The sequence below is a fragment of the Beta vulgaris genome, chromosome 7 (assembly GCF_026745355.1).
Source record: "Beta vulgaris subsp. vulgaris cultivar EL10 chromosome 7, EL10.2, whole genome shotgun sequence".
In the NCBI taxonomy this organism is placed as follows: domain Eukaryota; kingdom Viridiplantae; phylum Streptophyta; class Magnoliopsida; order Caryophyllales; family Amaranthaceae; genus Beta; species Beta vulgaris.
The window spans coordinates 4,935,405-4,947,416 of NC_079208.1; the positions used below are offsets into that span (position 1 = coordinate 4,935,405).

Below are 12,012 nucleotides of genomic sequence, written 5' to 3' on the forward strand. Positions count from 1 at the left end.
TTATTTGGCTTTATAAACTATACATGTATAATTTGATAAGATATGCAAAGCGCTAAAATATTGGGTGGGATTACTATAATGAGTAATGGTTTGTTTGATTTACTTCCTCCTTTTTTTTTTTTTACTTGCAACACTTTCCTAAAAGGGAACACTTTCTACTATTGCTTTTCCTTTCTCTTTATCTCTTTCCAATCACATGGAACCCTCTCTATCTCTCCTATCCAAATTTTACATTGGAGTTGATGAAAAAAAGTGTTGCAAGTAAAAAAAAAAAAAAACGGAGGAAGTAACTTATTTTATTTTATCTGAACTTATCTGATTTGATTTTATTTGATCTTATTTTATCTTTTTTTTTTTCTGAAATGAGCGAAGATAAGTTGAAAAGAACATCTTATCAGATCTTATCTTATAAGCAGTGGCGGATCCAGAAATTTATTGTTGTTTCAAGTTATATTTTACACACTATTTTGTTTTTAAACAATTTTTTTAAAAATAACTACTTAGATACTTGTACCAACAAAATACTCTTAATTAAGAGCATTTCAGAACCTTTTTTTGTTAGTAGTAGAAAATTCAAAATAAGGATAACTTTTAGTAATTCAATATCGAGCAACATGAATAATAAAAAAGAACAGAGAGAACTAGTAACGTCTGATCTAGTAATTAAGACTGGAAACATATGTACAATTGGTCACGGACTCACGGTTTTGAGTCCCCCATCCCTCATATGTAATATATACGACCCTTGTGGCTCATTAATAAAATTTATGTAACTGATAGATATCAAATTTTTAATTAGGTTTTTTGTCCATAACTATCTTTATACTTTTTTTTGCGAGAAACTACCTTTATTTACAAAATTTTGTACAAAACTACCTTCCTTACATGATTGTTTATTGACCACTACCTAGAAAAATATTTATGCCTACGGAGGATTGAATGTTAAAAAGGCAAAAGAAGACATAATAGATTCAAACCCGCGTCATCTCTAGTTAGAGGATAAAAAGTAAAGCATGTTAACCGCCAAGCCACAATAGCATTTATGCGGGATATAGTGCGCGTTTTAGATATAACCTTCATCCGTAATACTCTGTTCTCCAGATTTTCACCCGGATCCGCGTGGGTTCAGTTGAATCCACGGAACCCACGTTGGATCCGCCACTGCTTATAAGATCTTAAATAAGTTAAAATAAGTTGAATATAATGGTGTCTAAATAATACAAATATTGACTTTATAATTTCTTTGACGGTATAAATGAGGTTATTACTAAAGTGCATAAATTTGCGGGTTAACGGTGAGCTCTAAATAGTACTATTTGATGGGGTTATACCCTTACAAGCTTTAGAACAACTTAAGGGGTTGTTTGGTTTATGAAGGGGAAAGGGAAAGGGAAAGGGTTTAAGAAAGAGAAACAAGGAGAAAAGAATAGAAAACCCTTTGTTTAAAATGGTTGTTTGGGTAGAAAACCTCATCTCCTCTTCTTACCATTGCACCACCATATATCCTCTTCATCCTTTTTGTAAAGTTTCGTCGGCCACCACCCTTCCTCTCATCGCCTGCCGCCGCCTCCTTAAGGCCGTCCATGACCACCACGGCACCACCACCCCCCTCCTTTCTTTTCCTTCTCCACCACAATTAGATATGAAATTTGAGGTTTAAAAGGTCAAATTCGACCATAAAAACTCTAGATCTAGAGTTTTTGTGGTCGAATTTGACCGTCTAAAGCCATAAAAAAAGGTATTCATGCATTCTTACTTTGAAATTTGAAGTGGTGTTGGTGGATTTTTGAGTAAGTACTAGGTAGTGGTGGTTTATGTGATGTTTTATTGGCTAAGGTGGAGCCATTGCATTTTCATTCTCAAGTTGGTGGTTTCGGCCGGTGGGTGGGTGGTTTCGGCGTATATGGTGGTGGTTGGGGTGGCGCGAGGGTGGTGTCGGTGGCTAGGGAGTAGTGGCAGCCTTTGATGGGGTGTGTTTTCCGGTCATGGAGGTGGGTTTCGGGGGGGTGCGGTGGCTATGGTGGATATGTCGGTGGCTGTGGTGGTGCGGTTGGTGGGTGGTTCTGTATAGGGTGGGTTAAACTTGGGTGGCCAAACTTAAGTGGTCAAGGGTTTCCCTTACCCCTATTTGAAAGTGGAGGGGTGTGGGTAATCAAGTTAGAGGGATTTGGGGGTAAGGAGGGGAAAGGGAGAGAAAAGAAACCCCCAAAACAAACAACATAAAAGGGAATTAAGAGGTTCTATTCCCTTTCCCTTTCCAGTTTCCCTCAAACCAAACGCCCCCTAAATGGTGCAAAAGGAGGACTTGCTAGCAATTTTGCAAAATACTTAGCTAGTTGCTTACTCATTGGAGCACAAAATGGAGTTTTGCTTTGCTAAGCAAATTGGCTCTATAGAGCAAATTGGCTTAGCCAAAATGTTGTGTCCCACACAACAAATTAGATAGCTTTTCAATAAGTGATAATTTATATATAAAAAAAAGAAAAAGGTGATTGCGGGACCTACCTAAGCAACAAAATAGTTTAGCTAAACCATTAAAGGGAAGTTGGCTAAAGATAGAATCAGCTAAGAAAAATGATGTGACATCTTTAGCCAAGTATTATTTAGTTACGGAGGCTATTGTTAATAATAATATCATGTCATTAGTTTTTTTTTTTTTTTGAAAGAGAAATTTCATTATTTGAAGGCCAAACGACATCTACAATAAGAAATAAAGAAAAACAAGATACAATTAAATAAGATCAGATCAATTTCGTCTTCGATGAAACTACAATGAACCAGATCGACTATTGTGGCGCAAGTCCCTTGTATTTGTTGTCCCAATCAACTATTAATGGAACCGTCTATCATTTTGACATAGTTTGGAGAAGAACATTCTTGATTTATCCATATTGACCGCATCCGATCTTCCAATACCTTTAGTCTTCCCATATCAGGGCACAAGAAACTCTTATAAAGAGAGACTAACTTATTCAACAAAACAAAAGGACAAACTAGAAAGTGAAAACAAGAAAGGAAAAGGGGCTTACCATGGATGAGATCATCCATGGTAGCCCCTAACTGATAAAGGGAAAGGGGAAAAAGGGAGGCGGCTAGAGAGAAAAACTAGGTTTAGGGTTAGAGAGAAACGCGCTTAAACAATATGATTTTATTAAGGTATATCATGTCATTAGTTAAGCATGCAATATGTTGTACAAATATGAGATTTAATAGCATATTCTGATCTGTTGCATTATATACTTAAACAGGAACCAATATTGATACATGTCACTTTTCCATTCGAAAGTTTTTTGTCTAATTCATTTATGAGATATTCCAGGAAGAAAAAAGATCCTATATTTTTTTAAAATAAATCTTTCGTTTGATGAGAATCTTATATAATTTCCTCAAATTATATTTGATAAGTTATTTTACTAATTTTTTGAATTTGACTATAAAGATTTCAATTAAAAATAAACAACTTTAATCCTTAGAAATTTATTTATTTCTAATATCATATATGCAGTGCTACATTTGGACCACTAACTAGTCTAATATAATCACTAAGGGAGCATTTGGTTCATATGATTCCGGTATGAGGCATGAGTTTAGAATGAACAAAATTCATACCTAGTGTTCGTTTAATAATTTGATAAATTTAAAACCCATATCTCAAACCCATAATGTATGGAGTTTAAAAACCCAGGGAGGGAGGTGGGTTTGGCTCATACCAATACCCTAGGTTTCATTCCCAAATAAAACCAAACACATAGTATTGGGTATTAAGTTCCAAATCTATACCATATTGGTTTCATTTCTGATTCCAAACCCATACCACTTTATGAACCAAACGGCCTCTAAATTTCAGCAAAAGTATTCTTTGAATACAAAGTTATGGAACTAATAAGAATTCTCTCTACTCAGACTCAAAGCGATACTCTTTAGATATTCTTTTAACAAGACAATACTTTTTTAATTTTAGTCTAGGAAATTGCGTTTCTTTTTCTTTTCTCTTAATCTAACTAAGGGTCTGTTCTCTTCGGTATAAAACAGCTGAACTGAACTGAACTGATTGGAGCTGAACTGAACTGAACTGAAAATAAGCTGGGGAGAACAGGCCCTAAGACCATTTTGTTTTGAGCTGAAATGAAGTGAGCTAAACTGAATTGAAGTGAGCTAAACTGAATTGAACTAAAATCATGAAAGGAAACTAGCTGAATAGAGCTAATGTTGTGTCCAAGAGAATATGTCTAAGAGTCCAAGACGATAGGTTAAATAGTTGACTTTAACACATGCACCTTGTAGGCTGTAATTTTTTTTATTTTTGTTTATTTTCCCTCCAAAGTATTCATTTTTTTTTTTGAAAAAAGTGGGCATGTATCAGTATCACCCGGAATCCAATATAATCACCTCTAAATTTTATTACAAATTTTCTAATTTTAAAAAGTAACTCAAAAAAGTATTATACTTTTCTCAACAAATACTACTATCAAAGGTGCACATGTTGCTCAATCATCAATATCTTGTTCTAGACTTGGAGTACAAACTGAGATTGTCCAACATATTTTTATCTAATGAACAACCAATGGCAGAATATACCACAAACATGTTGTAAACCTTGTCAAAATGCAGTTAAACTAAAGTATAATTAGTACAGGTGTGCAGGATTATTGAAGAAGAAAATGTAAAACTTTTACGTATTTTTGTTGGGTGGGATGCATGTCATAATGTTTACTGTTTAGTCGTATATCGTTGACATAAATTATATTTTAAAATCTATACTATTATAAAAAAGACTCTTCTGGCCGTCTAGCGTAAAGATTAGAGGAAGGGGAAAAAAAAATGTCAGAAGTGGGATTTGAACCCACGCCCTCTTTCGAAGACCAGAACTTGAGTCTGGCGCCTTAGACCACTCGGCCATCCTGACGTTGCATGTTATATGTTTTCTCTTTAGTTATATGTACGTTTCATGCTTTATCAATACAAAATTTTCATCGTATAATACTTTTGACTTTTTTTTTTCAACTTCTTTAAAATATTCCCCAAATTACTTTTTCAACTTTTTTTTCTCTCTATTTTTTACAAATAAGTTCTTGTTCTTGTTTTGAAAAAGAAGTAGATTTTATACTTCCTCCGTTCCGTTTTAAATGAAACGTTTGCTTTTTCACGCAACCCAATGCACTTCTTTAGTCATTAATATCTATAGTTGTGTACGCGTAAAAAATATAAAAAAGTTATAATTTGATAGTATACATCGAGACGAATCTAACAAGATCCCACTTGACTATGTTTTTCTTTATATAATGGAAAAATTGATTTTATCAGTCCCAACTTTGGCCGTCCTGATAAAAACAGTCCCAAATTCCATTTTTTATTGTTCAGTCCCAACTATTGGGGGTACTTTACACACGTGGACCCAGTTCACTGGTAACCTGCTACACCTGTAAAGAAAAAACTGTCCCCCTTACTAACGTTAATTTCTCAAGTTTAATCACTATGCCCCTCTTCTTCCCTCCTAAATATGAATTAATGGTCTCCCCTCCATGTTTTGTTGAACAACTCTCCATTTCTCTGCAACTCCATAGCTTGAATTCTTTAAAAAAAAAATTGAAGCTCATAACACTTTGATTCTAATTGCGAGGATAAACACTTCGATTCTGGAATTTTGAAGAATTTGAAGAAAGGAGCGTTTTTAGGGTTGCGGAAATTCCAAGGCAAAAACTCGTTGGTTTGCAAAATTCGAAGGAGTGCAGGTTAGTTCCTTACATCTTGTATAATTTGTATTTACTTTATTTCAATTGTTGTTGATCATCAATTTGTTGCACAAACTTGTTGTTCTAGTTTTTTTTCGCCCGGATAAATTGCTTGTTGGTTGTTGTGTGTGAAATTGTTGTGGTTGAATTGTTTTTGTTTACTGTTTGAATAGGCTTTTTGTTGGTATGGATGAATATGTGTGCTTGAGATTCTGGCATGGAGGTGTATTTAGGAAACATAAACTGGGGTATTTGGAGTATGTAGGTGGAGAAGGCAGAACTTTTAAGGTTGACCCAGATGAGTTGTGCTGGTGGTTTCTTGTTGAATTAGTGAAAAAATGTGGGAAGTATGAAGGTATTGAACACATCTTTTACTGTATACCAGGACAGAATTTGGATGTTGGTCTAAGGAGGGTGTATAATGACAAAGAAGTGCTGGAAATGGGTGCTATAGTGATGAAAGAGAAGTGCATTGACTTATATGTGAAACATGAGATTGGTCAACCTGAATTAGTTCATTTTTTGGAGGGCGGCCTTGAGGGAGTTCCACATAATGAGCCCAACCTAAATGAGGGCAACAACTCTAATCAGCCCATTGTTGCAGGCCCTTTGAATCAGCCCAACCTGAATGAGCCAATGCAGCCCAACCTGAATGAGCCAATGCATCCCAACCCTGATCCCCTCCTTAGTCAGTCAACTGTAATTGTTGAGCAACCCTTAATTGGTGAGAGTACAAAACAGATTGATGATGTACCAGTTGGTCCCCACCATAAATCCACATCATCAAAAGGGCCCCCTAAAAAGCTGACCCCACACAGAAAAGTCAGTAAACCTATAAAAAAGACCCCAAATATTCCACTTAGGTGCAGTCCTAGGAAGTTGAGCAAAACAACTTCCACATCAGCTAATGAACCTTCACTAGATGAGCCTGCAATCATCATTACACCTTCTGAATTTATGAAACATACAATAATAACTTCAGATAAATCCCAAACCCTAAATTTCCCCCCTGCACCCCCATCTTCTGCATCAGATTCACTCAGTCAAACCTCCAACCCTGCAGAAACTGAAACTAACCCACCTAAAGAAGCTGAAACTAACCCACCCAAAGTAGCTGGAACTAACCTACCACCTGAGACAGAGGGTTCAGATGATGATGAGTGTTATTCAAGTGAGTCTGATGGGTTGTATGAGCCTGAGACAGAGGGTTCAGATGATGATTTAAGAGAATTAGATTTAGAAGAAGAAGTTTTTAGTGCAGATGAAGAACTGAGAGAGGTGAAGATGTATGGAACCTGTGAATCAGCCTGATGAAGGTGATAGTTCAGATGATGAATTGAGGGAGGCAAGGGAGAGAGTGAAAGGATGTTGTAGTAAGTTATATGAGCTTGCACAAGAGCTTCAAAAAGAAGCAGCTCAAGGTAAGCTAGGAGCTTCAATTTCTACACCTAATGTACCAATGTTTAGGGTAATGAGGAAGGTTATGAAAGTGAGTATGAAGATAGTGATGAAGCAGAGTTGACTCCAGGAGAAAGTGAGGATGATGATTTCACTGGGAGGAAAAGAAGGCAGAGGAGGGTTATTATCAGTGAGCTAACTGACTTTACAAATTTTGAATGGAGTGTGGGTTATAGGTTCCCAAATAGAGAGGAGTTTAGGAAGGCAGTTGCAAAGTATGCTGTAATTCAAGGTAAAAACCTGACATTCACTTCTAGTAACAAGAATAGAGGGCAGAGGTTGGAAGTGAAATGTTTGACAAGTTGTCCATTTAGGCTATATGGGTCATGGGATAGTAGAAGAGCTTATTTTGTATTGAAGACTGTGAGTGGAACCCACACATGTACTAGGAACATGCTGAAGAATAGACAGTTGAAGTCTAGGTGGATGGCATCCCAATTCCTAGAAATTTTCAAAAACAGACCACATTGGCCAGCAAAGGAAATTCAAGAAACAGTTAGAAGAGCATACAGGGTGTTGATAAAGAAAGACCTTGCTTATAAGGTGAAATATCATGCCCACCAGATGCTTCATGGCTCAATGAAAGAGCACTACAACAAACTTGGAAGTTATATAAGGACATTGAAAGATGCTAGTCCACACAGTGTCATAAATTTGGTTAATAATCCAATACAAAGAGGACCAGAGCCTGTTTTCCAGAGGATTTTTGTGTGTTTTGATGGAATAAAAAAAGGGTGGATAGAAGGATGTAGGAAGGTGTTGTGTGTTGCTTGTTTTCTCAAGACCTTCCTTGGAGGGCAACTACTGGCAGCTATTGGAAGGGATGCAAATGATCAAATGTACCCAGTTGCTTGGGCTGTAGTTGAAGGGGAGAACAATGACAGTTGGCACTGGTTCATTACAGAGCTTCAAAGGTCTTTGGAACTTGGTGATGGAAGCCACTTAGCTATTATATCAGATGAGCATCAGGTATACTTTAGTATTGAACTTTGCACTGTCATTAATACTTCCTTGTATGTATTGCATATTGATTTATTCCATGTTTGTTTGTTTGTTTAATGTTATGTGTGAGAAGTCAATTCTAGGTGCGGTAACAAATATACTGCCTAGTGCTGAGCACAGACATTGTGCTAGGCACATATTTGCTCACTGGCATAAAGATTTCAAAGGAGATGAGATGAAGATGATTTTTTGGAGGGCTGCAAAGGCATACAACCTCACAGATTATAATGAAGCTTTGGAAGAAAGGGAAAGCTGAACCCAGATGCAGTTGTGGGTTTCAGAAGGTATGATCCAAAGTTATTTTGCAGAGCTTTTATGAAGACTGACACAAGTGTGGATGTTATAGTTAACAACCTTGCTGAGACATTTAATGGATATATTATCCAAGCAAGGACAAAGCATCTCATTTACATGCTTGAAGACATAAGAACTGCCCTCATGCAGAGGTTGGTACTAAAAAAACAAGACATGGAAAAGAGAACCTCAGCAATCTGCCCTAGAATCCAAGCCAAATTGGAGAAAGCTAAGGAAGCTGCTGCTCTTTGCAATCCCATTCCTTCTTCACCAACTGTTTTCCAAGTATCTTATTACATGGATACACTGACAGTTGATTTAGAGGCTAGGAGTTGCACATGCAGGAGATGGAATCTAACTGGTATTCCATGCTGCCATGCAGTGGCATGTATCTTCCTATGTAACTTCAATGCTGAGGAGTATGTCTCTGAGTGGTACAGGAAAGATACATACCTTAAGGCATATGGCAACTCCATACCTCCATGTGTAGGTGAAAGACACTGGACTAAGGTGGACTATCCATTGCAACCACCCCCTATAAAGATAGGGCCAGGGAGGCCTAGGAAAAACAGAATCAAGGACCCACATGAGGACCCAAAGAAGCCTGGGAAGCTCACAAGGCATGGTGTTGAGATGCACTGTAGTGTGTGTAAGGGGAAGGGTCACAACAAGAGAAGATGTCCTAATAAGGACAGTGCTGCAGCTGCTGCTAATAAGAGACAAAGAGTAGAACAAGCATCAACATCAGCAAGCACTCACTCAGAAATTGCATCTGGACATGCTTCAAATATAAGTGCACAACCATCAAGAACTGGAAGAAATGGGAGAACAATTGCTGGTGGTAGGGGCTCAAGAGGAACAGGAGTTGAGAGGGATCAGAGGTGCAGGTAGATCCTCTACTGTAACTGGGAGGGGCTCTAGGGGAGGAGGAGATGGAAGAGGGTCCAGAGGTGCAGGAAGGGGTAGAGGAGCAAGGGGAGATGGAGAAGTAATGGAGGCAGAGGAAATGTGAGTGGACACCTTTTTTTTTTGTTCTTCTTTGTGCTTTGTTGTTAAATTGTGTGTAACAATTTTGTTTAAATGTTTCAGGTACCTGCTGGGGTTGGTGTATTTATTGGCAATGATGGGTCAACTTACTTCAATGTAAGTTAAACACTTTGTAATGTGGATATGTCTAGTTATTTTGTTAAATTATAGACATTAACTAACTGTTCTGTTTTGGATGTATAGGGGAGGATGCAAGCACAAGGCTCCCAATCAGCCTTGGGTCTAGGTAGCCAAGCATCAACAAGCACCACCAATCATCCTTCAGTTCATGGATCTGTTTAGGGTGTTTTTCTTCAGAACATAACTATGTTTAGGGCTTTTTGTTTTCATGGAACTTGTTTTGTATCAGCTTTGAACACAAAACCCTCTTTTGTATTAGCTTATTAACTTGCTCAAGGGTTTTGTATCAGTTGTTTAGGACAGTAATGTATTATCTGTTTTTGTTATAATGCAATAACAGGTTACCAAAAAGCTCTACAATATCACTCAATTTTGTGCTATATTTGAAGAACAACAAATGTGCAAAATAAGCTTTTCATTTCAATACCATTCATTCAGATTACAAACATTTCACCACCACAGATACAACCAACCAAAACCTACTTCTAACCTTAATTCATTACTAGCAAGGTTAATTTAGTACAACCAAATTGCAAGCTTAATTTAGTACAACCAAATTGCAAGGATTACAAAGAGAACCCATGACAAGCCTAAAGCAATTACAGCATAATTTTCCCCTTTGGCAGTCTTCAAACTCTCAAAACGCATCTTCAACATTTCATCACTCATACTGTGCATTGCTTCCTCCATCTTCTCTTTCTTCAATTTCAACTTCTGTAACTTTTCCTCCACAGTTTTGAACTGCAATTCAAATTCACCAATTATTATGTATTGCTCCAATAACTTCATCTGCAAAAACTCACATCCATGGCATTGTCCTTCATTGTCCTCCTCCCATTTGAAGAACCCACAATCAGATGTGCCCTAATTTCAATTTGAGGAGAAGAAATTAAAAGCACTAATTTTACTTAATTTTAACCTTAAACAAAAGCAAAAAAAATCATAATTTAAGTGATTCAATAAATAAAGGACAAAAATTTAGCACTTACAGGCCACTTAGAACAACCCAAAAATTTTTTCCCCATGTTCGCTCCATGTTTGCAGGTTCTTTGTCTTGCTGGGATGTTATGGTAGCATTTCAGTTGAACCTCTCTTCCACTCCCCCTTGAATTGCTGGATCCTGATGAGTGTTGTGCTGCCATGGGAGATTTGCAAATTTCGAAGGAGGAAAGTTTGGGTTTTTCGCAGAAGGTAGGAAGGAGGAAGAGAGTGTGAGATTATGTTTTTGGGGGGGAAAGTGTGGGTGCCTTTAACTAACAAGGTCACGTGGAGCCACGTGACTATTGTTCACCTGCATTAGCAGGTTGGTAACCTGCTGGGTCCACGTGTGTAAAGTATCCCCAATAGTTGGGACTGAACAATAAAAAATGGAAGTTGGGACTGTTTTTATCAGGACGGCCAAAGTTGGGACTGATAAAATCAATTTTTCCTATAATAATAGCGATAAATTGGAGTCAAAATTGATCAATGAATAGTGTCATTTCATCCAATGTTTCATTTAAAACAGAACGGAGGAAGTATAAGTGGGTTCCGAAAATAATAGACAAAGTCTACTTTCAATACGTCCAAAAAAAAAATATTTATTTTTTTCCAAATATGGATTTTAAAAGTTAAAGAAATATGAAACATCCTAACTTTAAATGTGTTATACATAAATTATTAGACAAAAACCAAAAATACTAATGACAATTTAAACAAAAAAAATTTAGAAAACTATGTATCTAGGGCTCGTAAAATAATAAGACAATAGTAAGAAAATATGGCGAAAATTAGTAAAGCCCAAATCCCAATTGGGTTCATTCATAACAAAAATATATACAAAGATAGCATAATAGTGCATAATACAAACACACATGTATGTTGCAAACAGAAACAATGGCTTGCTACCAAGCACTATTTTAGGCTCGAGAACACGGCTACAGTTATGTGAGCATCAAGACAGACTCTGAACTCCTGGTTAAACATCTGAGTTCTAAGCGCAGACAAGATATCACCACAAAGTGCGTGGACAATCACAACTGTCCGATAAAACACAACCTTTTTACAATGATTTTAGAACACAAAGGTTTCTCAAGACCAAGTCCGGAAAGCATATGATATGACAACTTGGTGCTAAATACAATATTACGTTTGTTAGTGTTTAATTATGTATTTTCTCTCGATGTCTAAAAAAATAGTTGGTTCAATTACACTGTCTTTGTAATACCACTCATGATTGTTTTAAAGGAATTTAGCATGCTACTCATTCCAACAAGATGCATATTTCTTTTAGGGAGCTCATTTCCTTAGTTACTCCACATTTAAGCGTGTTTGGCTGGAAGTAGTAATGTGATGGGGGACCTACTAAAAAGTTTCTCAT

General features: G+C 36.9%; 2 protein-coding genes and 1 non-coding gene across 3 annotated transcripts; 1 reads left to right on the forward strand and 2 right to left on the reverse strand.

Moving 5' to 3' along the window:
* Nucleotides 1-4,822: 4,822 nt before the first annotated feature.
* Nucleotides 4,823-4,906, reverse strand: TRNAL-CAA (transfer RNA leucine (anticodon CAA)). Its single transcript has one exon. It is a non-coding gene; the product is annotated as a tRNA-Leu (tRNA).
* A 2,208-nt stretch (nt 4,907-7,114) lies between these two features.
* On the forward strand, nt 7,115-8,448 carry LOC130589439 (uncharacterized). Its single transcript, XM_057390699.1, has 3 exons — nt 7,115-7,153; nt 7,200-8,159; nt 8,266-8,448. The coding sequence occupies exons 1-3, from the start codon at nt 7,115-7,117 to the stop codon at nt 8,446-8,448; spliced, it is 1,182 nt and encodes a 393-aa protein (XP_057246682.1).
* A 1,666-nt stretch (nt 8,449-10,114) lies between these two features.
* LOC130592046 (uncharacterized) lies at nt 10,115-10,960 on the reverse strand. The gene is made up of 2 exons (XM_057396126.1): nt 10,643-10,960; nt 10,115-10,517 (listed from the first exon to the last, which is right to left on the reverse strand). Exons 1-2 carry the CDS (start codon nt 10,793-10,795, stop codon nt 10,197-10,199), a joined length of 474 nt encoding a protein of 157 aa, XP_057252109.1. The 5' UTR covers nt 10,796-10,960; the 3' UTR covers nt 10,115-10,196.
* Nucleotides 10,961-12,012: the final 1,052 nt, after the last annotated feature.

Coding starts and splice junctions, on each gene's coding strand:
- LOC130589439 (XM_057390699.1), top strand. CDS start 7,115: ATGAGCTTGCACAAGAGCTTCAAAAAGAAGCAGCTCAAG. Junction 7,154..7,199: donor TCAAAAAGAAGCAGCTCAAG/GTAAGCTAGGAG, acceptor ACCAATGTTTAG/GGTAATGAGGAAGGTTATGA. Junction 8,160..8,265: donor TTATATCAGATGAGCATCAG/GTATACTTTAGT, acceptor ATGTGTGAGAAG/TCAATTCTAGGTGCGGTAAC.
- LOC130592046 (XM_057396126.1), bottom strand. CDS start 10,795: ATGGCAGCACAACACTCATCAGGATCCAGCAATTCAAGGGGGAGTGGA. Junction 10,518..10,642: donor TGGGTTGTTCTAAGTGGCCT/GTAAGTGCTAAA, acceptor AATTGAAATTAG/GGCACATCTGATTGTGGGTT.